At 44.7% G+C, this 27,540-nt stretch overlaps 1 protein-coding gene across 6 annotated transcripts in view; it reads right to left on the reverse strand.

Annotated features, from left to right (window-relative positions):
* Positions 1-3,324: 3,324 nt before the first annotated feature.
* The window catches only part of YEATS2 (YEATS domain containing 2), a 47,023-nt gene continuing 22,807 nt past the window's right edge, over positions 3,325-27,540 (reverse strand). For 3 of the 6 annotated variants that reach the window (XM_068201354.1, XM_068201353.1, XM_068201351.1), the window contains 18 exons: positions 27,071-27,178; positions 25,438-25,608; positions 24,008-24,266; positions 23,163-23,324; positions 22,127-22,251; positions 21,621-21,776; positions 20,724-20,897; positions 19,781-19,979; positions 17,046-17,177; positions 16,693-16,791; positions 15,604-15,715; positions 14,359-14,432; positions 13,261-13,340; positions 12,155-12,356; positions 10,557-10,783; positions 9,344-9,418; positions 7,913-7,986; positions 3,325-6,849 (listed from right to left, as the gene is read on the reverse strand). In XM_068201354.1, coding sequence (XP_068057455.1) covers positions 6,741-6,849; positions 7,913-7,986; positions 9,344-9,418; positions 10,557-10,783; positions 12,155-12,356; positions 13,261-13,340; positions 14,359-14,432; positions 15,604-15,715; positions 16,693-16,791; positions 17,046-17,177; positions 19,781-19,979; positions 20,724-20,897; positions 21,621-21,776; positions 22,127-22,251; positions 23,163-23,324; positions 24,008-24,266; positions 25,438-25,608; positions 27,071-27,178 — 2,538 coding nt within the window. In that variant the 3' untranslated portion in view covers positions 3,325-6,740. Of the gene's footprint in view, positions 6,850-7,912; positions 7,987-9,343; positions 9,419-10,556; positions 10,784-12,154; positions 12,357-13,260; positions 13,341-14,358; positions 14,433-15,603; positions 15,716-16,692; positions 16,792-17,045; positions 17,178-19,780; positions 19,980-20,723; positions 20,898-21,620; positions 21,777-22,126; positions 22,252-23,162; positions 23,325-24,007; positions 24,267-25,437; positions 25,609-27,070; positions 27,179-27,540 lie in introns of those variants that run through there. The other 3 variants (XM_068201352.1, XR_011002770.1, XR_011002771.1) reach the window with 3 other exon arrangements.

The raw sequence follows: 27,540 nt of genomic DNA on the forward strand, positions 1-27,540 counted from the left end.
TGCCATCTCACATAGATCACAGGAAAAGGTGATAGCATTGAATGTTAAAAGAGACCACTGCTTTACAGTGATTCCCAAGAATATTTCAGTCAGTAAAAGTGCTGAAGATACAACCAGCTTCCCTAGGCAGTGCAATAGCTCTTCTAGCTATGCCTCAAAAGATTTCCAGGAGAAAGCCAAAGGCTCCCAAGCTGCTGCTCAATGTACATGAACAACGAACAGAAGGAAAAGTGAGCAGGTACTTACCACTGTAAGGTCTAGGGTGATGCCACTGGCTGTCAATATCTGCAACTTAGATCTGATTTTGTATGAAAAATGCCTGCCTCAGCCAAATTGAAAGGTATCACATAAAATTCCTCTGAAGAAGTCAAATCTACATTGAATTTTGCCAGCTCCGGGGAGTCATGATGCCAGAATTGCTTCCAACACTGCTCTCACACTAGCATTTGTCTTCCCAATTGCTCTGGGCCCATGTCCAAATCCCTCAAGGATTTTCGACTGTGAATCACACTGCAAGTAAGGGTTATTTGACACATAAAGAAATGTCCTTTAAAAATGGTTTACACCTGTAACTTTAGAATTTACTACCTCTAGGGTGACACTGAACCTGCTTGTTTTGTTGAATCCTGCTGACACCTGGGCTGTTGAGATGCTGAAGGTGAGTTTTGTGGCAGGGAGCAGTGAATACCTGCACTGCCACAGGCTCAATGTAAGCTTTGGTGTGGGAAATACACCATTGCTCAGGAGAGTTGTGAACTTGCAAAATTCACAAGCAGCACATTTCTGATTTACTTGCTTTCACAAACTGCACGTTTCTCTCTGCATTGCACTAATTTCTTTGAGAGCGAACAATCAGATGCAAACCTGTACCTTAGTCATACCCATCTCCTCTACCTTGGCCACCGCGGTAATGTCTGATCCTAAGCACCAACCTGGTTTGCCACAAAGGGATTGCTGGCACCATGCACCCCGGAAAGGCTGTGTTTACTTCCAGGGCAGGAGGCACTTGTGTGGCATTTAGCACTAACACGGTGACCTGCAGCATTTCCAAAACAACGGCGCGTTTTTCTGTTCACAGACACTCGGCTCCTCCCCACAGGGCAGGGAGAACAACAGAAGTTTAGTGACTTTCCTTACTCTTTCGGATCCTGTCCGTGTCAATTGCCGGTGGCCAGCGCTGGCAGGGGGTGGTGGGGAGGGAGCTGTGGGGGGCCTCCATCAGGGGTCTCTGAGGAGAACCTCTATGAAGGGGTCTCCATGAGGGGGTGTCTGAGGAGAACCTCTGTGGAGGGGTCTCCATGAGGGGGTGTCTGAAGGGATCTCTGTGGAGGGGTCTCCATGAGGGGGTGTCTGAAGGGATCTCTGTGGAGAGGTCTCCATGAGGGGGTGTCTGAGGAGAATCTCTGTGGAGGGGTCTCCATGAGGGGGTGTCTGAGGAGAACCTCTATGAAGGGGTCTCCATGAGGGGGTGTCTGAAGGGAATCTCTGTGGAGGGGTCTCCATGAGGGGGTCTCTGAGGGGAATCTCTGTGAAGGGGTCTCTATGAGGGGGTCTCTGAGGGGAATCTCTGTGAAGGGGTCTCTGTGAGGGGTCTCTGAGGGGAATCTCAGTGAAGGGGTCTCTGTGAGGGGTCTCTGAGGGGAATCTCTGTGGAGGGTTCTCTGTGAGGGGTCTCTGAGGGGAATCTCTGTGGAGGGGTCTCTGTGAAGGGGTCTCTGAGGGGAATCTCTGTGAAGGGGTCTCCATGAGGGCGTCTCTGAGGGGAATCTCAGTGAAGGGGTCTCTGTAAGGGGTCTCTGAGGGGAATCTCTCTTGGAGGGGGTCTCTGTGAGGGGATGTCTGAGGGGAATCTCTGTGAAGGGGTCTCCGTGAGGGGGTCTCTGAGGGGAATCTCTGTGGAGGGGTCTCTATGAGGGGGTCTCTGAAGAGAACCTCTGTGCAGGGGTCTCTATGAGGGGGTGTCTGAAGGGAATCTCTGTGGAGAGGTCTCTATGAGGGGGTCTCTGAGGGGAATCTCTGTGAAGGGGTCTCCGTGAGGGGGTCTCTGAGGGGAATCTCTGTGAAGGGGTCTCCGTGAGGGGGTCTCTGAGGGGAATCTCGGTGGAGGGGTCTCCATGAGGGCGTCTCTGAGGGGAATCTCTGTGGAGGGGTCTCTATGAGGGGGTCTCTGAGGAGAACCTCTGTGAAGGGGTCTCCGTGAGGGGTCTCTGAGGGGAATCTCTGTGGAGGGGTCTCCGTGAGGGTGTCTCTGAGGGGAATCTCTGTGAAGGGGTCTCTGTGAGGGGTCTCTGAGGGGAATCTCTGTGAAGGGTTCTCTGTGAGGGGTCTCTGAGGGGAATCTCTGTGGAGGGTTCTCTGTGAGGGGTCTCTGAGGGGAATCTCTGAGGGCAATCTCTGGGAGGGGGTCTCTGAAGGGAGGGAGCAGTGGAGGGGGTGTCTCTGTGAGGGGGTCTTCGCTCAGTGCTGGACACTGCCGGTTCCCACCATCCCCAGGCAGCTGGGGCGCCGAAGTTGTTGGAGGAGCTGGGGCCAGCCTGAGGGAGGGAGGAGGCAACAGCAGTGAAGGACTGAATACACCAGAAAAGAAGTAGGGGGGAAAACATTTTGGTTTTTTGGGGGATTTTCCCCCCTTTTTTTAGGGGGGTGGTTGTTGGTTTTTTTTCTTTGCCTCTCACCATCCATCTTCTATTTGGCAATAGGTTCAACTAATTTTCCCCAAGTCGAGCACGTTTTGCCTATGGCAGTAACCAGTACACATCTCTGTTTTTATCTACCGACTTCTCTGCCCAGGGCAGAGGTGGCATCCCCATCTGTGCCAGCATTTAAAAGACCCATACTGTAGCACTTGTGGGCATGGTTAACGGTGGGCTTGGCCGCCACTACTGGACTCTGTGACCTTAGAGGTGTTTTCCCAACTCAGTGATTCTGTGGTACATTATCCTGACCCACATAAGACATGTTACTTTCTCCTGAGTCCTGAAGAGGAGTGAGAGCGGCTGGGTGGGCATCTGGCAGCTGGGCCAACCTCAACCCACCTTACTTTTCAAAAGTCTTCCACAAAAACCAATGACTTGCTATTTAAGCAGGCTGCTCTGGAAGACAAAAGGTTGGAAGAGCTCAGCTCCTGGCTTCCCCTCCCCCAGCTTCCAAAACCAGGAGCTTTTTCAAATAACTAGAAAAGGGGAAAGTTACCTTTTCCTTCAGATCAATTCCTCTGGATAAGAATCCAGAACTAATTACGACATTCTGAATACACAGAGTACAAAAATATCTGTGTTATCTGGAGTATCTTTGAGTGACAGGTGACAGTCAAGACAATCCTAGCACAGCTAATAAAAGAATTTATTGTAAACATACGTATATTACACAATTATACAGTATAATACAGATAACATGAAGGATTTAAACACTCAGCATTACAAATAGGGGCAATATTCATAAAGAGATCTTTAACTCCTCAGAAAGCCAGAGAAATATACTGTAACATTTCAACACACCACACCTGCAGCATTCCACAAATACCTGAAGGGATGTGTGAAATTCCACAACCTCTATCTTATCTCCAAGCAATTCCCACAGGAACTTCCCACCAACAAATTTTTCTCCCACCACTATTCAAAATGCAAAGAACTTGTTGCAAACATTTCCTACATCTGAAGAACTAAACAAATGTGTCATTTTCTATCTGCTTTTAACAGTTTATTTTTCTTCAGTAAACTTTATATACTAATATAGCATCTCCTAGGAGAATAACCTGTGGTTGCTCAGAAATGTAGCAATAGATCTCCACTACAAGAACCCCATTAACAATGAGAGGTTCCGTACCTGCCTGTTTGAGGGCCAGGTTCAGGACTTTTTCTGAAACTCCATCCCTCACAGAAAAGCAGGACACAGGCAAAGAAGCCACAATTAGCAAACAGATGCCCAAAGACGAGCTCCTGCATCCTCAAAAGCTGCTCTGGGTGTTATCAGAATCCCAGAAACAAAAGCCTGCAAGAGGCAGGGGCTGGAAATGCACGTGTACAGAATCACTGAACAGGATGAGTTGGAAGGGACCCACGAGGATCACTGAGTCCAACTCCTGGCCCCGCACAGGTAACCCAGGTCACACCACATGTCTGAGAGCGTTGTCCAAACGCTTCTGGAACTCAAACAAGTTTGGTGCTGTGCCCACTGCCCTGGGGAGCCTGTTCCAGTGCCCAGCCACCCTCTGGGTGAAGAATCTTTTCCTGATATTCAACCTAAACCTCCTCTAACTCAGCTTCATGCCACTCCCTTGGGTCCTGTCACTGGTGACGAGTGAGGAGACTAGTACCTCCCTTGGGAGGATGGTGAAGACCACAATGAGGTCTCCACTCGGTGTCCTCCAGGCTGAACAGACCAAGTGACCTCAGCTGCTGCTCCCACAGCTTCCCCCAGACTTTTTTTTATATTGTGGCACCCAAAACTGCACACAGTACTCGAGGTCGTTGCAGATCATAGCACGACTAAATTTGCCCACAAGGCTGTTCCCACAGAACCTGCAGGCTGTTGTGATAGCGACAGGGATCTTGAAAATGCCCTTCTCTTTCATCAAGTGTACAGGGGTGCCTGAAAGCAGCACAGACCCCAAGTTCACTACAGCCTACAAAGCAGGGGGTCTGCAGCTCCCCAGCTACCTGGATTCCTCCCAAGTCAACACTGAGCTGGAACGTAATCACTGCTGCTCAACTCTGTCACACTGACCTCCACTGATAATGTCAGGGCTAAGCTGTGCCCTTTCCTTTCACAGGCAATCCTGCACTCAGCTCACCCGAATAAGCCAGGATTAGCTTTTGAATCCAGAGCATCTGTAATGTCCTTCCTAGGGGGCATTTAAGTCCTTCTGTAAATGCTGTTTGGATTTCATCCATTGGTCCCATTTCCTAGATTCAGGTTTCAGGTTCTGCCACTCTTTTATTTGACAGAACTGCAGCTTCCTGTTAGCTGTGATGAACTGAGAGGGGCTTTCCTGCAGACTCCAGTTTTATTTAAGGTGGAGAAGACAGGTGGCATCCCATCTGAGGTACACGGTGCTTTCTTCAGTTTAACAACTGCATCAAACTTATACTACTGCTCTCCTTCCAAGTCTGAAACCTCTAACTGAAGCATTTTTCACAGTTCCTGCACGCTACTGTAGTTACCATTGCCTGTGTTCTAGCCCCAGAAAAGCACCAAAAGATAACATTCTGCTCCTACCCCAGGCCAAGAAAGATAACTAGTTTAATGTTTATAAAAGGCTTTGTATTGTCAAAGCACGGCACCAACAAGAGCGAGGCCTCAGTACACCCCTGTGAGGTAGGTATCCTGCTCCCCATGCTGAGATGGGGAAACTGAGGCACAGAGTGATTAAATCAAAGGCCATGCAGCAGATCAGAGACCCAGCTGAGATCAGCGCACTGGAGGTTCTGGCTGTTTGGCCCATGCTCCACCCATGACAGCACTGCCAGACAAAACAAGCATGCCGAAAGCACAAGAGTCCCACAGGAGTCCCACCAACTTCACACTGGCTTGCTCACACTACCAGCAAGCACCCATGAGGCAGGACAAAGGGGTGGTGGATGTGGGATGTTCAGGATGTTGTCAACGAAGCTTTCTTCAGCAAGGTGTTGATAGCCAGGCTCAGACATGTCTCCCTCCCCAGTGGTGTTCCTGAGACAGGTAAGTGCTGGGGTTAGCAGCAGAACTTCTTCCTGCAGTCAAGACATCAGAGGATCTCCCCACAGCAAGTGTCTGATTTCTCGATCTCACCAGGCCTCTCTGTGCTGAACAGAACTTATGCCAAAGCAGTGCTGCTCTCACAGCACTTCACAGTTCAGGCTGATACTTGGTGAACGCTGCTACAACATTAAGATTTGTACAACAGCACTGGTCATCTGCCCTCCAGCACTCTTCAAACCTTCTGGCAGCCTGGGGAGGCACTCGCTGGGCAAGCGATGCGTTTCAGCCAGCCCAAGCCCACAAACCCTGAATATCATCTTTGTTCCTCTCCTTTCCCATGCAGGACAAGTGGTCAGTCAAATCTTCCCAAGCCTGATCATGGTTTGTTCATCTTATTTGAGGATCTGCCAGTCTACCCTTTCCAAGGTGACTAAAAGGTGGCACCTGACACCTCCTCTAGAGAGGCAAGGAATTTGGTTAGGTGACACTTAGCTGAGTAAGCTGCTGACAAACCGACCCAGCTGTGTTCTCAGTCGCACACATCATGCTCAGGCAAGAAGGGCCAAATTTGCTGCTGCCATAAGCCTTCTGCTCCCCCAATCCACCCATCTACTCAAATGGCCCACCTTACAGAGCTGCCTTTGACTTTTCCCATATTCAGAGTGCCAAAGCAAGTGCCCTGCTCACTGCATGGGGAAACTAACTCGTATGTAGACTGCATTAAAAAACATCATTTCTCGTCTTAAAAACCAGTTCAGTCTCACCAGCAGAGCCGTCTCAGAGGGACCAGGCCTGTGGAGTCTCTCACAGCTAGCAACTTGATGCAAACTGACAATGTTTGTTCAGCCACTGAACATACACTTACCAAGTAAACACTGACATTTAACAACTTGATTTGGAACAGAGCATCATTGTGTTGCATTAAGGTGCATCTTTAATTGGAGGTAACAATCTAGTAGCCCAATGTTATAAATGTAATAGTGTCCTACAGAAATACTGGATTTGTCAGCCAAACTTCAGTCATAAATCCACCTTTCCTGTAGCACCTTCTCTGCTCTATTTCATTGCTCCTCATTTAGTATCTTCATATGTTTGTTTGTGAGGAAGTCAAGAAAGGGAATATTACAGATGGCTTTGTGAATATTCATCACTGTGATCTCTCTTGGAGTCCTGCAGGGAATGCATCAGAGATGCTATTATAATACACAAAAAAACACATGTCCATAAAGCAGCAAGTCAAAAATAACAATCAAAGCAAAAAAGGATTTAAGAGCAGGTGTTGGAGCAATGCAGGGAAAGCATTAAAATATCACAGCACAAAAAAGCCACTCAAATGACTGAAGAGAAACCTCTTGGGCACTGGGACAGGAAAATCAAGTACTAAAGTATGAATTCTTGAACTTGTATAGCATAATTTTTGTGTATGTACTTCTACATATAACACATATATATTTTAGTATTTATTTTAATATATTAGGTAAATATTTATATATTGCATACAAGTGAATATTTAAATGGAGCATTTTCTCCTAGTGTTTGGGTTTTTTTAAATCAATTTAAGCTATCCCAAATAATGCTGCTGAACAGAAATCAAAATGTGGCCTAATCAATAGATACTAAAAAAAAATTCTTTACTGTTGAGGGTGGTGACGCCCTGGCACAGGGAACCCAGAGAAGCTGTGGCTGCCCCATCCCTGCAAGTGTCCAAGGCCAGGCTGGATGGGGCTTGGAGCAACCTGAGGTAGTGGAAGGTGTCCCTGCACATGGCAGGGGATGGAACACAAAGATCTTTAAGGCCCCTTCCAAGCCAAATCATTTTATGATTCTATAAAAATCACTTAGCATCTGAGGCAGAAAAGTGTGTATCAGTAAAATAAAGAGATTACTTAGGTTAAGTTCTAGCAGGCCATGGCTAAGCTGTCTACACAGCAACCTGAGATGGACAAGAGTGAGCAGGTCCTTCCAGTGTGGCTCTGCAGAAACAGGTCATCTGCCTCTGAGGCACGGCAACACCAGAGAACCCTGCCTCGGTTTTTAATGTTTATGTTCCCATCCTTTCCCTCTAGGGAGCCACGAAATGACAAATCCCTCTTAAGGCTTGGTTCTTCTCAGAGCACAGTCCATAAATTCCCTCAGTCTCGTGGTCTGAGCCACACAAAGCCTGACCAAATTCCCAAAGCCGTTCCACCCTCAGTGCTGGTGTGAGTGGTGGCAAAGCAGCCCCGTGCTGTACCTGTTGTGAGGAGCTGTCTGGTACGCCACAGCGAGCGCTTGCCGTAGGATATCACTCATCAGCTGTTCAGTAGCCTGAGACAAGAGACAGCATGACAAAAAGAACAAAGGAATTTGCTATTTGCTCAAGTATCAGCGGAGAAAATTTTGGCTGAAATTTTGGCTGGCTTCAATCCTCAAATGAGGATTCAATCAGCACAGGGCAGTTCAAGACGCCCGAGTGAGTTTTATTACTTAAGATATGAGTTTATTTAACAGAGACGCAGAGGTGCACAGAGCTCCGGCTGCAACTGCCCAGCCTGCTTTCCCTCCAGACCTACAGAGCTGTACGTGCCCAGCAGGGTGGATCAAGCATTCCAGAGCCTGAGCTTCCAAGAGCATTTCAGGACCCTTCCTCTCACACACCAGAGCTGGTGTCGTACATGGCAGACTGCAGATATTCTCCTGGGAGCTAGTACCTCTCCCTGTGGTCACCAGGCTTCTGTCAAGACACCCTCACAGGAACCTCCCAGCCTGGGCAGCCATATGCCCAACACTTGGCTTAACCAAGGTTCAGTCAAAAACTAATTAAGGCTCTTGGCTTTCTGTGCTGTATTCAAGACCAGAGAAGAGGCTTCTGCAACGTTCAGTGAGGAAAGCTGGCATAACTCTACAATTGTAATGGAGCAACCTGACGGCTACAATCTGTGTCTATAAATGGATGTACTGTGGCAAGTAACAGGGAGCACAGCACAGGCATGCACATGAGTGCATATGCCATCTGGAATCAAATAGATTTTGTAAAACTTATCTTCTGATAAGCTGCAGTCTGTATAAACAACCCCAAAAATCATCTTTGGCATGAAATACACCAGAGTGCTGCTAGAAATAATGTGTTGGCCTTCAGTCCAAACCCAAGAACTCCAGATCCCTGCTGTTCAAATTTTGGTGCAAAACCATTTCTCTGCTTTTCCAGAAGTGATTATGATAGAGAAATAGTTTCTCACACGTGGCAGAATTGTTACTCTCCACAGGAATTCAGCAGTCTCCCAGCAGAGACGACCTGGGCAAAGTAACTGAGGAGTATTTAGGAAAATATAGCTAACCTTGTATAAAACAACCAAGTCTTACACAATCTGAAAGATTCCCCCCCAATTCTAAAGGGAAAGACAAACAAGGGGTGCTTTCAAAATCACAGAATGAGTCAGTGTCTTTGTTGTGGTGAGAATTTGCAAATCACAATTCTGTGTCCAAGCCAACAGATCAGTTAAAAAACTGAAAACCCACACAAAAGTGTATAGCCCTCTTTGGGCAGCTACGTAGCTATCTATTCATGCAGAAAGACAGCCTTTGATTTGATAAATGCACATTAATAAAGCTATTCCATCTTTTTTTTCTAACTGCTGAGTTAATACAATTACAGACAAGCCCTTCCTGTGAAGTAATTTCTTACCTTTAAAATCATATCTTCTATTACTGATGCATAAACATTCTTTTGTACCTCAGCAGGTTGAAAAGAAATCCCTATCTATAAAATAGAAGAGAGAAAAAAATTAGTATATAAAAAAACACAACTCACATTGTACTAGAATTAGATAAGATTAACAGAAAAAAACCCTATTACAAAGGGTGGTTAAAAGAGAAGCAAGTAGACATACAGAGCTGTCAAGCAGTATAATCTCAGCCTTAATTTAAAAAAAATCTGGGTAAAACTAGCACAGCCTGTAGAAATGCCTCTGAAAGTCAGAAGAAACAAGAGCAGGTTTTAGTTTTTTTTTTTCAGAACGTCCACACAAAACCCAGGCTGCACTGAGTGTCTTTGAGTTGAGAATGGAAGCTCCATTTTAAAACTGTACATATCTTCAATCCATCTACTCATCAACTTTCCTGCACCCAGCTATGGCCACTGAAACCACTGTAAACAGTACTGCTGGCACAGGAGTTCCCCCCCAAAAGAGTGTTTCATTCCCCAGTTCCACTCTCATTGTGCCCATGCCTTTGTCACCTAGGTAGCAAGAGACCAGACACTGCAGAACCAAGATTTTGTCCCTTGCTGTCAGCAGCTGAAGTGGAGACAGGGATCCTTTCTTTCTCCAGCAACTGCTCCACGCATACCCCTCCTGCCGCTCTGGTACAACCAAAACCACTCTTTCCTACAAGCCAAGTCAGTCTCCTGTCTTGCTGCCATGACAGAAAACCTCCCTCTCTCCTGCCCTAAACTGAATAGGAGGAAGAAATCCAAGCAGCAGAGAAGTTTGTGGAGTTTTACCACAACCTCTTTTCAGGAACTGCTATTACACAGCATTGTTCCATGCAACAAGTCCACAAGTCCACATCTTTCACATGATGGGACAGGAGGAATTCAGTGCTAGTGCTCCTCATCCCTCATTTATCCTTGTTTTTAGCCTTTCAAGATGATTTTTCTGTACTAAGCCCTGCAAAACAGCTAGTCTGAAGTGAACTCCCAGCTGGCATTCTTCCTTTCCCCTGCCAGAACTAGCAGCTGCATGTCTTGAGTCAGAGGGTCCCATTTTTCCAGGGCACGTATAAAGAATTTCATTTAAAAGTCCCGAGGCCTATATAGATGAAAGAAATTCAACTAAATAAATGTAAGAGCACAAGTAGCTTAACAACAGGCCTAATCAGCTTTATGATTCACTTACTACCTTCTCAGCAGCGTCCCTCACAAACTCTGATGCAGGCAAGGAAGCCATGTAGAACTTCATCTCTTCTTGTTTCTCCTCCTGTTCTTTCTTAATGTTTATTTTTAATGGTTCACTAAAGCTGAGAATATCTACTTCCTCTTCATGTTCTGGTTCTTGTTTCAGGAACTGCTGTAGTTCCTCCAGTTTTCGGCACAGCTCCTCACCACTGCTGTAAGATGAAGGGCACTCTGAAATAGAAGCAATCAATTAAACACATGATAGGTTATGGAAAGCTGTTTATAAACAGATGCACACTCAAAATATGGTAAGAAATTAAGGTAATTGCAAGTTATTTTTGTACTGCCTACCAGATATAAGGATGAAGAGAAATGCAAACAGTCATTGAAAGCCTTCTAATTATATCTTCATGACACTCATGCTTCTCTCCCACATCTGCTCCTACACCAATCAAGAAGGCTGCATTTCATACAAAACCAGGCTCACGTCAGTCTCCCAAACATTCTCACAGAAGCTTTTTAAGCTTTTTGGCAACTGGCAAATCAGTCTGATGCTCTTCAGCTTGCTTAAAGAAGTGGAGCTCTTACATGTAGGCACCATGTAGTGCTAAATCATCTTTTACATTGTGATGTGCACTATCATGCTTCTTAAGAAAAAATCAGAAGACAGGTTCACAGTGGAATGGCAAAAGGGAGCCTCTTCTCTGCCTGACTGACACAAGCCAGTCAAACCTTCAGTGCAAAGCTATGCAGTAAACAGATTCTACTCTTCAAAGACAAACACAAATACAGTGAGTTAGACATAAATATTATAAGGTGGATGTAGGCTTCCTTTCCACCTTCAACAACTGCAATGCAGGGCCAGACTTCACAACATATAATCAATTCCATACACTTCTGTGAAATACCTTAAATCCCTGTATGATCAGAACAGAAAAACATTCAGCTTTTGGAAAGGCATTATCTGAAGGTGAAACAAGAGAACTCAACCATGAAAAATGGATGAAATTAAAGATGTGACTTCAAAACATACTTAAATGAACTGAGGGGATCCTAGAGCTATGCTAGTGGAATAATGGAGCAGCTGTAATACAAAGCATGAAGCTTCACACGAGCCAATTCACCTCACTTTTGGAGGTAAATTAACTCCCACTGAGTTCCACACTGCCACTGCCAGGTTTGTTTTTTTTTGTTCTGTACCTGAACTCATTCATAGTGTTTGCATGATAACTCTTAACAGAGGCTAAGCATACCCAAGGGCAGAAATGTCATTACTACCTATGCTTACTTTGTGTATCTACTTATAAAGGATTACACTGTGGAACAAGGATCATCTTTCATGAGATTCATCTACACTGAGCCTCCAAGGGCCCCAAAGCACAATAAAAACCAAGAGAAGCCCCAGAAAAACATCAGGACTGATAGGGACAAAGGACAGCCCCACTTGTAGGCCTGCCCTTACCTTCTCCAAGTTTTGTTACTCTGGAGTGAAGTAAGTGAAAACAAAGAAAGTAAGAATCCCCTTCCCAGATGTGCCTCTACAAAGGCATTTAACGAACAGTGCCTTTGGCAGAAAGGAGCTCCCTGTGCCTCCACACTCACCTGGCTCACTGTCTATCTGTGTCAGCACGTCCTCAATGGAGTCCTCCTCGTTCCGCAGGGTCTCGGGGTCAGGGGGAGTGTAGCCATGGCACCGACACCAGTGCACCACGTGCTTTGTTTTCACGGGGGTGATACTGTGAAACCTGGGGTGCTTCTCTACAATTTCCTGGAGGATCTTTCTCACTGTCATTGCTCGCTGCCACTGTGACCAACCAAAGAGAAAGCTCATCACACTGGCTATAACATTTATGGTTAGCTTACAGCCATGAGCCATAATCCAGGTTGCAAGGCAAACAGAAAAGGAATATGACTTTCTCAGGAGTTAGAGTGACTTCTGACACGTCATTTAAACTTTATCATCCAAAAAAAAAATCTCAAGAGAAGGGACAGACATTTCCAGGGGCCTAGTCACATCTGTCTTGAAATGTTTCATCTCCCACGTAACACCAAAGATAGCATGGTGCAAGAATCCACTAGAGTGAAATGTGTCCTTAAAATGTGGTTAAACTTTGGTGATTGTTTAAGCTGGCAACAGCAGAAGATCTACTTCAGTGTTAACATCTTCCCTGTAAAACTCCACAGCAAGATGGCAAAGCTATGAAGAAATACAGGGAAACTACAACACAAAAGGTGCAGGTTAACTGAAATATTTATCTTTGGTGACCTGACAATCTATTTCAGCAGTAGTACTGCTTATGTTAGATCACTCAATTCTCATCCTACAGAATGCAGACACAATCCCATAACAAGACAGATGAAGTATACTGGGGAAAATTCCCTTGACTGCAACATGCCACAGAGTAGAGGTGAGAATAAAGTACTACCAGTCTGAAAAAATTTATAGTTTTAAAATGCTTCAAAAACCATCTTACTATAAATAAACTGAAAAATGACCTTCAGCATCCTTTCTGCTTGAGAAAGCCTGTGAACAATAAACTTGATCACTGTCTGAACACAAGTCAGTGCACCATGCAGTAAGGAATGCTGCCACTTACAATAACAGATTTATTCAGAAAACAAATCAGAAAACAACAAGGCAAGTTCTACAATTCAGTAATCCTTGTGCTTCTAGTGACTGCTTATGAAACATTGGAGGAGAGAATTACCTCGGCTGCCCTCCTCTTCCCAATGTTCCAGCTGTAATACTGTTCCACTGAACTGGCACAAAAAGAGCTTACATCCTCACCTACAAAACCACAAAATCAAAAACTCTATTAAATTTTCAGTAAGTGGAGTAAGATGCATTCTGGGTTTGATGTTCTATATCAAATAGGAAGAGGGAAATGCATTCCATGCTCACAGGCTCAATGACTGCAACCAACTCTTACAAATGCTGTGCTCTCTCCAAGAGAGACTGACACTGGTTTTTGAATGCAAAACCAGCCTCTCTCCTGGTCATATACACAGAACCTGTAGCTATGCGCTGTTTTGAGCCTCTTCCCACCACCCAAAACTCTATTATGTAGACCTGTAAGTCTGCTTTACTACTCAAAGTCTTTTCCTTTGGAAAACTGGATTTTTTTTCCAAACAAATTACAACATGAAAATGAAACAACAGTGAGAAGGTTTCTTGGCAAAAGCATGAGAGCTGTAAGTGATGAAAGCTTTCCCGTGTGTCTCACTCCTTCTTTGCTGCCTCTGCTCTACCCAGACTCCAGGACCACTCCTTCAAAGTGCATTAGTTACCAGGGAAAGCTGATACATTTTCAGTTATGTACACGAGTAGAGGAATGAAATAATAAAGTACCACACAACAATTAACTGTTTCTCTGCAAATTATCCCCTTATGTTTAAAAAAGAAGGCAAAAACCACAATAACAAACACATTTCAGTGTTGAGCTACGTTACTGTATTTGCCAGCTTGATGTAATCCTAGTTTTAAATTTAAAAAAAGAAAAAAGCAAATCCATTAAGGACAAACCAGGAAAAAGACCACCTGCTTGCAACCATTATGTGATGAAATACAATCTGTTTCTAATGAAAAAAAAAAAAACAGATTAAAGATTTTAACTGCTAACAACATATTTGACTTTACTGGAAGAACCTAATTCTAAGCATCTTCAGAATAACCCCTGGGGTAAACTCTCTAGGAGAAGGGCTTAATTTCATTCCACTCTTTAATAACTTCTGTGGCTACAGAGTATGCAAGGCATTCTGTTGATACACTGACAATACAGAGCAAAGCCTTTTCATTTACTGCTTACTTTTTTCAGCGATTAATGGAACCTTCTTCACTATTGCTGTTAAAAGCTGCTGGATGTTCTCCAAATATTCTATGCTGCAATGGATAAAAAGAATCACAGTGAAGATTGCTGTAGGAAGCAATGAATCAGATGCAAAAGGTTTCAAAAGCAGTGCATGGTTTAACGTCTTTAGCCCAAAGGCATTATAAATAGCAGTGTGAGGATAAACTGTTACACCCCAAATCAGAGAAGGTATTTCAAACAACCCTTCCTCTTGCCGAAGTGTCCACATCTGAAGCTGCATTTGTCAGGCGGAAGAAACTGAAGACATGCTCGGAGAAAATCCCTGCATTATCTCGCAAGCTGCAACATTACTTTGAGGGGTAACCAGTGCAGGTTGTCCCCATAGGAAACATGGGAAACTTTGTGTTTATGGGACTTGACTTAAACTGGCAGGAACTGTATTTTCCAATAGTTATAACTAAGGTAATTTTCAGTGTGTAGTGACTGAAGATTTATTTCTGTCTCTTACACACACTCTCCATCAGGGTAGTGTCTGCAGGAATACACTGAGACAACAAAACTTTACAAAACACAGAGACAGGGAAGTTGTAGGAATGAAGAGCAGAAGAGACACCCTACACACTGCAAGAAATATGCAGAAAAATTCTGCAGTCTGAGTTCTGGTGAAAAAACACTAACAAGTACTTGCAAAAGCATCACAAACAAGGCACTGGGTTTCACAACACCCAGTGATCGAATACTCATTATTATTTAATTCTAATTCTGAAGCAAAGCAGCCCTCATACTAAGCAATTACACAAGTATATGAGCTTAACAAGACTTGAGATTCTAGAAGATGAATAGTTCTACTTATTTAAGATGCCCCTTCTCAGAGCTGCATTTCACTGGGCAGTGTGACCTGACTAAGGACACGCAATGGCACGGGGACTTCTACAAGCAGAGGATGATAAAGAGATTTTAGCAGCGTGTCATTTTAACAAAGCCCAAAACAACTGCACATCTTCAAATCATTTTTTCCTCTTTCATGAACCGTGCATACAAATCCATTCACAAATAAAACACTGCAACACTGCCTGAAACAAATGCCACCCAACAGGATTGGTACAGATACAGCAGTGTATGGGACAGATTTTATAACGTATTTCTAGGTCAAAGTAACACTACTGCATGCATCCCTAGAACTGTCTCCATTCCCCCAGCACTTCAAAGATCAGGAATCCTTATAGAGAAATGAACAATTACTTGATAAGGTAATTCCCAAGTTCAGAGCTCTCTTCTGTTTTAACTGATGCTTGGCCTTCTTGGGTACCCACAGAACTGCAGTTTTGTCCTGTTGAATCAGGCTCCATCTTAACTTCAAAGAAACAGAACAAATTTTAAGACAAAAAGTACAGCCAGTTTGATAGAAGTACCAGACAGTCTTGTGAGACTAAAGGTCTTAACATCCCTTCATTTATTGTTTGCATTCTCATTGCTAAGCATGAACAAATTTGACTTTCAATTTTGCTGAAAGAGACCTACCAGAACATGTTTCCCCCACAAATCTCCACATGCTCACATCTCCTCCTTGTCAGGAACCTGCATAATCAATTGCTGCTGTGTTGCATATGACTGGCCGATCTAAACTGAACTGCCTGGCCAGTCTGCAAACAAACAGCTGGATAGAAAGCTACCAAGTTTTAACAAGAAGTGACCTTTCTAAGCGACACCTTCTTTGAACACATCACTGATTCTGACATGTGAACTTTCTCACGTCTAGGACAAACTCTGGTGAGACAGAAGCAAAGAGAGATGTGTTGAACCCAAATAACCAGGCAGTCTGGTCAGGCAGCTGGGATGGAGAGACATATGACAGTTGTGCCAGAACTGGACTTCAAGTGTGTCAACTCTACGCCATGCTTTATTCTGGGAAGGATTGTGTGTATCTTTTCCCCACTGTGTGCACGTGCTGTCTGCATCTAGAGCTCCTGGAAATTCAAGTGCATCTGGCTGAGAACAGCAGGATCTGGGGCTGAATACTTTATGTAATACTTTTTTGCTGCTTTATGCAGTTCTGCAAATATGGACTGAAACAATGAATGTTTAAGGTACTCCTTGTAGCCTTCTAGAACATTCGCATTTTTCTCCATTCTCGTCTACGCTGTGGGATTTGTTGAGGGGGAAGTCACTGTTAAATTCCTAGTTCCCAGGTGTCATTTTAACTTGATTCAAACTCTATTAATAATGGAAATAAAGGAACCCACAGTCATGGAGTCTAATAGTCAGGCCACTTGCATAAAGAAGCACCAGCTTTTTTTTTACTACTTGTCTTACTAAGAAATCCCTTTTTACCTTTGGCAATGGATGCCGTGGAGGGACTTGGGACAACTGTACTTGCTGCTGTGACTGCTGAAACTGCTGAAACTTTGCTGGTAGAAAGTGACTGTAGCACTGGAGATGAACAGAAAAAAAAAGGGAGGGGGGCAACAAAGAAGGAAAAAAAAATCACATTTCGTACACTTCAACAAATTAACATTTTCAGAAGCAACACACTCCTTTTGCAGCACATAGTTTACGGATGAATTCCTTGCTACAATTTCTTCTATCTCTACTTCCATGGACCATGTATGCCAACAGTGACCAAGTGCTACCCTGTGTCAAAGGAGATTTTCAAACACCATGTGTCATCCTCCTCTGCCCTTTACCTTTGTTCATAGGCATGAGTATTGTCTGAACACCTCCAGAAGCTGTGTTTACACCGAGCTGTTTAAGCTGGCTGGGAACTGTCAGAACAGCCTGCTGTGGACTAGACTGATTTGAGTGGATTTTTAGCAACCCTGCAAGAAGAACGGAAGACAAAATGTTAAATAAAACACACCAGTTAGTTTATCTCCAGCTACTTCTCTCCCTTTCTGCTTGAAGCAGGATGGCATGTAACCTAGCACTGCCAGCCTCTTAACAAGCCTCAGCTGGGTGAGCTGTCAGGACGAGTTTCCACTGACACAAGCGATGGCTCAAACGCTGTAGTGCTGCACCGCAGAGCGCACACTCTTACACGCTGCACAGCACTCTGAAAGTTGTAAAGCAAATCTCCTCATTACCTAAGGAATCTTAAGCAAAAGCTGATGTAAGAAACCTTTCAATTGGAGCAGGCTCAGCAGAGTATAACACTCTTGTCAGGACCAGACTTGTGCTCAAGGCTGTGGTAAGCCAGTGAACTACAGCTCTGTTGTACTCACACAGCTGCTCTCAGGGAGGTATCCCGGTGCCACTCACCCCTCTGCAGTTCAGCTTAGCAGCATCCACTGCAGTCATCAGGGCAAAATCAACCCTGTTCCAACTGTGGGACAAGCCCAAGGCTGCTGTGCAGCAGGTCTGACAAAGGACTGAGTGTTTTGAGTCTCTCTGCAACGTGCACTGAACACACCCATAAGGATGGCTAAACAGGCTGGGAAGTACATTAAACTGGAGACTGAACTAAATCCCTGATTTTAGTCAAGGCCAAAGGAACAAGCAGAACATTCAGACATGAGTAGCATTGTCAATGGCAGCACTCAGTAACTTCAGGAGAAATCAGCACGACTCCAAGGTGTGCCACAGTCCCTCAGGTGAGGAGTGCCCATCACCTGTCTGCCAGCTCTCTCCTCCACAAGATGTCATCTCCCTGTGGTAATACCCCAAGGCACCACAGCCAGCACTGTAACAGTGTAGTTTGGGCCTAGGTCCCTCCTTTCTACTGGTAAACTGGCTATTTTCCATGTATTCGTATTCAATCTGTAGCTAACTTTTCTTCAGATTGTGGAAATTTAGCAGGCTTCTATTTTAAAACATTGACAACAATGAACTTCTTCGTTTCACCATGGCAATTTTGTAACTATGATTTGTTTTGACATTATTATTAGTAGCAGCAGTAGTAGTGAAACACAGCTGCATTCCAAGTACTAAACATGCAAGTTCTGGTGAAGATGTCTTGGTTTTTCTTGGTTTTTAAGGATGCCCAGCACTAGTCAGTTGGGCTTTCACCTCCAGGCAAGAAGGCTCACCTAGTGCTACCCACTCCTTTGTGTGGGACACACTGATGAGGCAGGGTAGGACAGCAAGGGACCCAACAGCAAGGCTGTTAAAAAGGGACCTTTTCAACAAATCCTATCAGCCTGGTGGGTGGGAGACATTGCTTGATACAAATCAAGGGGAAGTCTGAAATCCTTTTCAAAAAGTTGCCTTTAAAAGCACAAATGTTGAGAATTTTAACAGTTCTGAGTTTTGTTTTGTTATTACATTGAAGTAACTGTTTTATAGCTACTGTTCCTTCTGAGATTCTTGAAGAAAGAGTTTTCCACCATGAAGTCTATGCCTTGGGTTATAAAAAAACCCCAAAAGAAAATCTAGACAGCATTCTTGCACGTAAATGGGAGTTTTAATCTGAAAGCTATACTAATGGCTAAGCCATACTAATGGCTTATTTCCTCAAAAACCCCACCTGGGTACTTTCCTTGCAAAGAGAAAAATACTGAATTGCTTCCTGCAGGATTCTGTCAATCTTAGCAGTCTATGCTGCTTATTTTCAAGCTCTGGGTAAAATATACCCGTGAGAAAAGAGAAGTTTAAGTCTGAGTAGAAAGGAAACAAGAAGAACTGCTTCAAAAAGACACTGTCAGATGAGCTCAGTGTCACTTATTTTCTCTTTTCTGTATTTTTACTCTGCTTTCACTTCATAAGAATCACTCCAAGTGAACAGAACATGCCAGCAGGTAAATTAATCTAAACAAAAATTTCCAGTTTTAGCTCATAACTCTCAGACCTGCTGTATTTGCTCTCCCTGACATGAAAGATGAAGGAAATACAATAAAACTAAATAAGGAGAACTCCCCTCTACATAAGGGCAGCCCATTTTTATTACCTCATTTTTATTACCTTGAATGATCCACATCCAGCCTAGTTCACTGTACTTAATGAATTCTAACTTCAAAGGCTCCAGTTCCCTCTAATCAACATCTCTCTCCTTTTCAATCCCAACAGAGCAGACGCAAAGCCTCAGAGACAAATTCTGCTCATTCTCTGTGTACAGTGGAGTTTCACTTTCACAAACTAATCTAGTCTGTAGTACTGCTGGTATCATAATAGTGACACACTCTGCTTCTGACCTGCAAAATGCATCCTCTAGTGAAAACCTGGCATGAAAACTAAAATCCCTCTCCTATACCAAAGGGCAACTTGTGCTGTTATCTGTAACAGATACAGTCAATGCCAAAAGGATGCCAAATTATTAGGAATTTCCTTGGCTAAGCCAAAAGTTATGCTAGTAAGATGTTTTAGAAAGCATGACTTTCACACACTTGCAGATACAGGTGATTAAATTCTTCCATTTACAGTGAAGACAGGTACGAACTCACACCTGGATTCTAACTTTTCTGGGAAAGGTGTGAAGGGAGTTTAATACCTGATACTGTAGCTTTTCCTGCCACAGGTGTTGCTGTAGTCATCAAGGAAGCAACACTTACAACACTGGAAGACGCAGTCTTATTCACTACTGATGAAGCAGCCTGGCTCTGGCTTACACAGATTTGGTGCTGCTGTCCAGGTGTCTTTGCTGCAGGAGTTCCAGAAGATGATGAACTGGAAGCTGCATTATCTGTTTGCTGCATAAGACGCAGAGAGGGATAACAAATCCTTTTTCATGTCACAGGTGGTTCAAAAATAAGCACAAGGAAATGTAAGAAATAAAAGTAGCAAACCCAACTTTTTATCTATCAATTGTTGTTAGGAAGCAAGAGATTCTTGAGCTCATATCCAAAAGCACATACACAACGATGGCACATACAGAATGGAGGTTGTGGCAGCATGGCAGCAACTCTCCACAGACATTTGGGAGGCACAGATTAGGAGCTCACAGAAACAGGCTCAGAGTGAATTCCACACTCTTCATTTTGCTGCCTCCTCCCCTCTCCATGCACTGCAGCTCCACTCCAGCGGACAGCCTGCATCAGTTGGATCCATGGCTGCATCCACTCACAAGGGCATTCACTTTAGGAATGCAAACATTCTGTGTGCTGCCTCCCTCCATGCCAGAGCAGCCCCTTGCCAGGCTGCGGTGCCACAGCTGCCCTGGGTGGAGGGCAGTGCCAGCCTCTGCACACAGCCAGGGCCCGCAGGCGCTGCCAGGGCCCGCAGGCGCTGCCAGCAGCTCGGGCACCGAGCGCTGGGCAGGGCCTGTGCCCTCAGCAGCACCAGGGGCCGATTAGAGCTGCTTGGTGCAAGGAACAGCAGTCCCACCAGCAAGCTGAGAACGCCTACAGGGGAGAAAAGCAGTACAAGTCCTCTCCTGGGACTGCAGCAAGAGTGCAAGCACTGCATTAGAGAACACTGGCAGTGCTGTTTCTCACCTGGGCCACCCCATTTGTGGGGAGGGCCACGGCAGGAGCAGCAGCTGTGGTGATGACACCCCCTGATACTCTCAGCACAGTGGTGCCAGGTTTGGAGAGCTGGGATGAGGCAGGCACTGATTTTATAGACCCATCTGATATTTTCACCAGTGATGTCTGTCCAGTGGATGTAGCCTTTGAGAAAGAATGCAGCATAAGGAAAACAGAATATTAGTTAGGGTTTTAAATTATTTTAAAAACACAAATCAAAATAGAATGACAACAACAAAACAAATGAGAAATGCTTTCTATATTATCAGGAAATATTTTCAAAATACTTTTGAAAAAAATCAAATTCTGGCAATAATTGCTGAAACAAAATGATCACCTCAGAAATCAACTTTGTAAAGTGTTGACTTTGCAAATATACGTCTACCAATCTTGACTTTTGGATAATCAATTGCAAGAACTCTTAGGGCATTTGAATTTCATAGAGACTACTTGGTACTTTTTAAAAGAAGGATCTCTGAGAGGTACCAAACCCAAAGATTTTTAAGAGCTTTAGCAGGTGACCCATTTCTAAAGTTCAAGTATTTAACTACGTTTTTGCACCTGACTCTATTCACTTTTCCAATTCCATTTCACTAAGAATCCCACAGCTCATTTACAAAGCAGCAACCCCAAGGTTACACTGATTGCAAGCTGACTCCCTCTGAGGAGAGAGAGCTGGAAATCTGTAGTCTGATGAAAGTAAGCCTTTGTGTGCTTTCCTCATTGTGGTACAGCCAGCACCACAATTGCACAAAACCCCACATCAAACCAACTACGAAAGGAAATGCTCTCAATAATGTGTGGCTGTGGTTCCTGTACTTTATCTGACAAAACTAGTAAGAGAGAAACACATCAGTTGCACATTACCTGTGTAAACAGAGCTGTTTTCTGTCCAGTTATCACTTTTAGGGCTTGTCCTTGTGTGGAAGATGCTCCAACTCCTACACTGCCCTGAACAACCGATGCTGGAGTCAGCTGCTTCCCAGAGCCCTGGGGTGAAGGCTGGCCAACCAGAAAGGTGCCCTGCTCCAAAAAGAAATCAGGGAGGTCAGCACTTTGAAACACAGTTAAGAGTCAACAGAAGTCTAGGAGTGTCAATGACAGATAAAAGTTTGTGGCTGTAATGTAGCCACAACATTTCATCTTCTGAAACAAAGCACTGCTAACTACACTGGATACTCCTGCACTAAGAGCTGGATGCAGCCTTCTTGCTGCAGAACACCTTCTAATGGAAGCAGAGCAGGAGAAAAGTCAAGTAAGACCCAGACGCCAGAGTCTCAGAATATTTCACATTGTACAGAACCACAGGACATCCACCTAACAGCCCTGCAGCCTGAAATGCCAATGTGCTTCCACTGAGACATGCCACTGACCTGGGGTGTCTGCTTCAGGATGTAGGATGTATAGGTGAGGTGCTGTGACAAGTTACTGCTTGTGCTTTGGGTTCCACCTCCTCCTCCTCCTCCTCCACTATTCGTAGAAGAACCAGACTGAAGACCTGTAACCAGAGGAAAAACCCTTTGGTAACCAGACAGTGCCAGCTGCTGATGCATCCCTGTGCATACAAGTACTTGAAAAGGCTTTGCCAGAAATTTGGTGCCACGTGTTTTGCAGTCAAGTAACGTTATCATTCAGTAAAGAAGAGTTCAGCTATGCTGCTGTGCTCTCTTACAGCTCAGATAATGCCATGAACAAGAGGAGCTGTTGGGGAGATAAGGAGGGCTGGTGGACAAGCAAAGCTCATTTCAGGCTGTTTTGAACTTTCTATGAAATGAAAATGCTGTCCAACAAAAGAACAATCTTTTCATCACTCTTTTGCAGGTCACGGATCTGCAGCAAAAGCTCTGCTGCAGAGTGGAAACACTCTGAATCTCACTGGCTTCTTAATTTTAATTTCACTGACTGTCAGTGCAATTTTGTTAACATAATTAACAGATCATGGATACCAAGCAGTGGTAATTTGCAGTGACACTTTGATATTGCTGTCTCCAGAAGGAACAGCCTGAACAGTGACTTTTTGCAGTCTCTCATTAAGAAACAAGGGTAAAAAAATATTCATGGCTGTCATAAACATCACAAGTATCTGATCTTCCTTGCTGCCAATGAGCTCATCAAAGTTGGACTGCCCCAGCTGCAGGTGTTACACTGGGAGTTCCATTCATAGGCCTATTAACCAAAACACCATTTCTGCACTGAGAGCACAGCATGAAAAGCAGTTTCACTGAGAACAAAAGCCACTTGTGAGATCTCAGCCTTAAAAAGCACCACATATGGGTTGTTGTGAACAAAGAAACTCTATCCCATTACTGACTTCCACAGCACCAGGATGCTTTCTAGCAAAAATGCCAAACATATTAATTATGCAGTGATTACATTATTTAACTCATTAGATTTCCCTGCAAGACTAACTAGCATTATTTGTGGCTCGCAGTATGGCTCCTTGGGGTATCAGCAGCAGTTTTCCTTTCCCAGAAGGGTTCTTGCTGTTGGTGGTGAGGTACAGCTTGGTGCCTGGTGGTAAGTTTGCCAAGTTTGCCAGGTTGGTGGCTGGTAACTGCAGTGTAGCCATCACTAGAAAGAGAGAATAAAAAGGAATAAACCAGCTGCTTGCAGAAAGTAGTATGCACTGAAATCTGCACAGGATGGAAGGACTCAGTGACATGCAACCAGCCCTCAGTAATCCCTACTTACCTGCTCTAACTGCAGATTAACTCCACCAGCAATGCACAGACACATTTTTTAATAGCTCTGGAAAAAATCTCTCTGCATGCAGTCCCACTTGCGGCTGCAGGCCGAAGCAGCACGGCTGTGGGGTCTGCAGCCTTCCTGCAGCCCCAGGCACCACACAGAGGGCTTCTGCCCATACTCCTGTACCTGTAAGCACTGGGCAAGACATGGGGATGAAATAGGGACACTGGCTCTGGCTGGCTGGATTCATGGGGAAAGAAAGGACCATAATGCTAGGCCAAAATGTGAGACCTGGCTCCATGAAAGTCTACAAGGTCTCCTGCACATTCCCCAGTGTATCCATCTGGTCTCCACTCCCAGAACACTGCATGTTTTAAAGCACTTGTGCTCCTTCTTCCCCCTTACGATAATGAATTAACATTTTCTTTGTTATTAATCTCAGCCTGAATTTTCCAGAGAGCTCTCTACTCACTTCCCAATTTTTCAATCACACACAGTTATTTTGCAGTTGAATACATCATTATAGACCCATCACTAGCTGTTAACAGGATGTAAAATCACTCTACCTGAGCCTTGAGATGTACTTTTCAGAGCCCCTGTGGAAGAAACTTGTGCCTTGGTTATAGTCTGTACGGGCTGAGCCACAATTGTCCCTCCACCTCCACTCACGATGGCTTTGGCTACACCTTGAGTCACAACCTGCTTCGAGCCAACAGCCTTTGCCACCGAGGAGCTGGACTTTGCCACAAGGATCTGACCACCACTTATCGCCACCGCTTGTTTCACCGTCGACTGCAGCGCAGAACCAACGGGAACACCAACAACCTGCAACAAACAGGGATGGGATGGGGCCCTGCTGGCCACAGCATCCTGGGAATCCTGGCGGCTACGCCACCTCCATCTCCAGACATTTCAGGACGTGCCTGGTCACGAACAGAAGCTCTTCCTTCAGGACAAAATTAAATCGGCAAGAGGCCAATCCCAAGTAAAACGATAAACTGTTAAACCCAGTCAGGATCTCAGCGCACCCACAAAAGATTAAGTTCACCCAAATTACATGGCAATTCCTTTTTTTCTCATTTATAAGCAATAGCTTAATTCCAGCTGAAGATAAAGCTTGCCTTGGTGAATTAAAGAAATGTAGAAATTTAGTTTCAACACATCCATGGGAACAGATTGCCTGGGAAAATTATGGCCTCAAAGCAGAACCAACAAAGTGCTCCAATTTTATGTGTTAATGATAACTGCAGTGGAATAGGAGTTTTTGCATACCTGCTCAAACAGGCAAGAAAGGCAGCAAAAAGAACAAGGAAATGTTGCAAATGCAAACAAAGTGTTTACTTATGCAGACGTGGAAGTTCTGGATGTAATCTCTAGTGCCTGGCACATCATTTGACTCTGTCCACAATGGAAAGAGGCAAGAATGGAGACAATTTCTGACACATCTGTCATCTTGTCACTGCACTGTGCCTTCTCAGAAGCTATGTCACTCCTGTCAAAGCAAGACTGCATTGGCACAGCTCCTACAGTAAAATGCTTGGGTTACCACTCAAGTAGGACTGCTTTCACCTAATCCTAGCCTCTGCCTTGCTCCCTATTTGTGTTGTTCTCTTATGTTGCAGGCCTGCACTTGTAGTAATGAATTCACCTTCTCTTACAGAAAGATCTGGATGAGTTTCAGCAAGAGCTGCTGATGGCAGCCAGCATTCTGTGTTGAGAGTCCAAAAGCACGTGCACCCCACTGTTGCAAGAGCTTGGACAGAAGTGGGCAATGTCCCCGTATACAATAAAATGCAACAGTGCCCGCTCAGCCTGCTCCCTTGCCAAGCACTACATGGAAGCAGGACACGAGCCACTCATGGAACCCAGCTACCCATGGTGCTGCCACCTGGGAGCGAGGCAGGAGCGACCCTGCTCCGCTGGGAAAAGCACCAAGGGCTGCAGTGACACCACGAGACACCTCCCAGCACCCCAGAGATGCCCAGGTGTCCCTTACCTTGGACTGCACCGTCCCCTCGCCGGTGCTCACGACGGGTTTCTGCGGGGACAGGGCCAGCATGTGGCTGCCCTTGACGGTGACGTACTGCTGCACCGAGGGCTGCGCCGCGCCCGCCGCCGGCACCGCCGCCTGCTGCGGCACCTCCCCGGGCTCCTGCTTGATTATCACCTGGGCAAGGGCAGCAAACAGTCACAAGGACAGCAACACCTTGGATGCCTTAGGATTTTAGCTTTGGTATTTTCCAAATCCTGTACAACTCCAAACTCTATACAGAGTGTTCCTTACTGTCTTCACACTGTGGTCAGACAAAACAATCCCTCTGGGCCTGAGATCCAAGGACACCCCACAGCCTCAGGCACCAAAAAGTACAAACAAAAGTGAATTGGGGGGAGCAAACTGGGGGTAAATGACTTCATTAGCTGAAGCTGTAATTGGAGCATTAACCCCTGACATGTGAATGGACCAAACTCACAAGTGTCTGAAAAACTGGTGCCCATTGTCCAGCTTGGGTGCAGCCTCTGGGAGGCTTCTGACTGCCCAGGGTGCCTTCAATAAATACCCACTTTATTCTCTGAATCTTGTCCAGCCTCTGTTCTAGGCAGCCCCTCCAAGGCATCCCCTTCAACCACTGAAGATCGCTGGGGAGCAGCCTGTCTGCAAGGAAGGGCAGGCACACTCTGAACTCAGACGTGGTGCTCACCACCACAGGGACTCTAACTCGGCTCCAAGGGGGGCTGCTCCCACACAGCACTGGGGTGGTGTGACAAACTGACATAGTGACAAAGCAGTCCCCATTTCAGCGGTGGTCATGGAAATTACAGAGTCACAGCAACTGCTGGTGATGTTACAAGTACCACTCATCCTGACAACGGACCTGGCCAGACCTGACTTCTTCAGATCCTCCATCTCCATATGGAGCCACAACACTTTAAAGTTTCAAATTCATGTTCTGAACCTGTTTTTTATTTTCTGTCCTGGAATGTTACAACCAATAGCTACAGACACTGTAAATGATTATAGCTGACATACACACATTCTCTTGTGTATAATGTTTTATGTTTCCTCTACATCTAACCTCTAAGAGCAGCAACACAAAAAAAGCCTCTTTAGGGTTTTTTTTCCTATTAGATTGTTGTAGGTACTGTAACTGGTAGGAAGTGTTCTTTCACCTTTTACTTGGATCATCTAACATTGACAGAAACAATTTTATATTCCATGTGGTAGCATTTAAGGAAACAGAGTCAGAAGCAGTAACATCTGAGATTCACAAATCACGGTTATAATTTTTTAAGAAGCTCCTGACAGATCTATTGCAATTTACTTCTACTGCATCCCATAAAAAATAGCCTTCAAAGTATCAGCCTGAACACAACAGTGATTCAAAAAAGAACCCCAGAAAGGACAGAAGAAAAAGGCCAAGATCCCAGGTACAGCAAAGCCACAGGGAAAGAAAAGAGGACAAGACACATTTTTGAGAGATGCTACAGAGCCCTTAGCAGCAAGATACATTGCTTCCAGTAAGAGTTTTACAAGCACTGAAGTTCCATGGTTTGTGGCACAAGTCAGCATGAAATGGTGATTTCAGGCACTACTGGGCTGCCTGTCCCAGCACAAAAGTCAGGAAGGATACCTTTGTAAAAGCTCCCAGTCCTCCTGTGACCGATTTGGGGCTTTGCACCTTGGAATGACTCCCAATGGGACAAAGGGGTGGCATGGTGGCAAAAAGAGGATCCTCCTGCTGCAAAAAAGAAGGTATGGTGCAAAAATCAATGATACGTCCAATAAAAGAAATAAAACAAGTGACTCCTAATAAAGGGCAGAATGGACCATCTGGGCAGGCCAAATTACCCATGCAAATAGGCTATTTCCAAAAATCAGTCAACACTTGAGTAAAAGGAGTCAAACTTTCTTAACATAACCCACAAAGCAAATTTTAGTTGGACAGTTACATCTCCAAATTTTAGTTGGAAAGTTACATCTCCAACAGGTAACTGTTTCTTACCATGCAATACAGAGACAAAAATATCAACTCATGTTCTCTGATCAATTTTTTATATAAAAGTATTTCACTTAAAATTCAAATAGGCTGAAGGGGCATCT

This window comes from Anomalospiza imberbis, chromosome 10 (assembly GCF_031753505.1).
Source record: "Anomalospiza imberbis isolate Cuckoo-Finch-1a 21T00152 chromosome 10, ASM3175350v1, whole genome shotgun sequence".
Classification (NCBI taxonomy): domain Eukaryota; kingdom Metazoa; phylum Chordata; class Aves; order Passeriformes; family Viduidae; genus Anomalospiza; species Anomalospiza imberbis.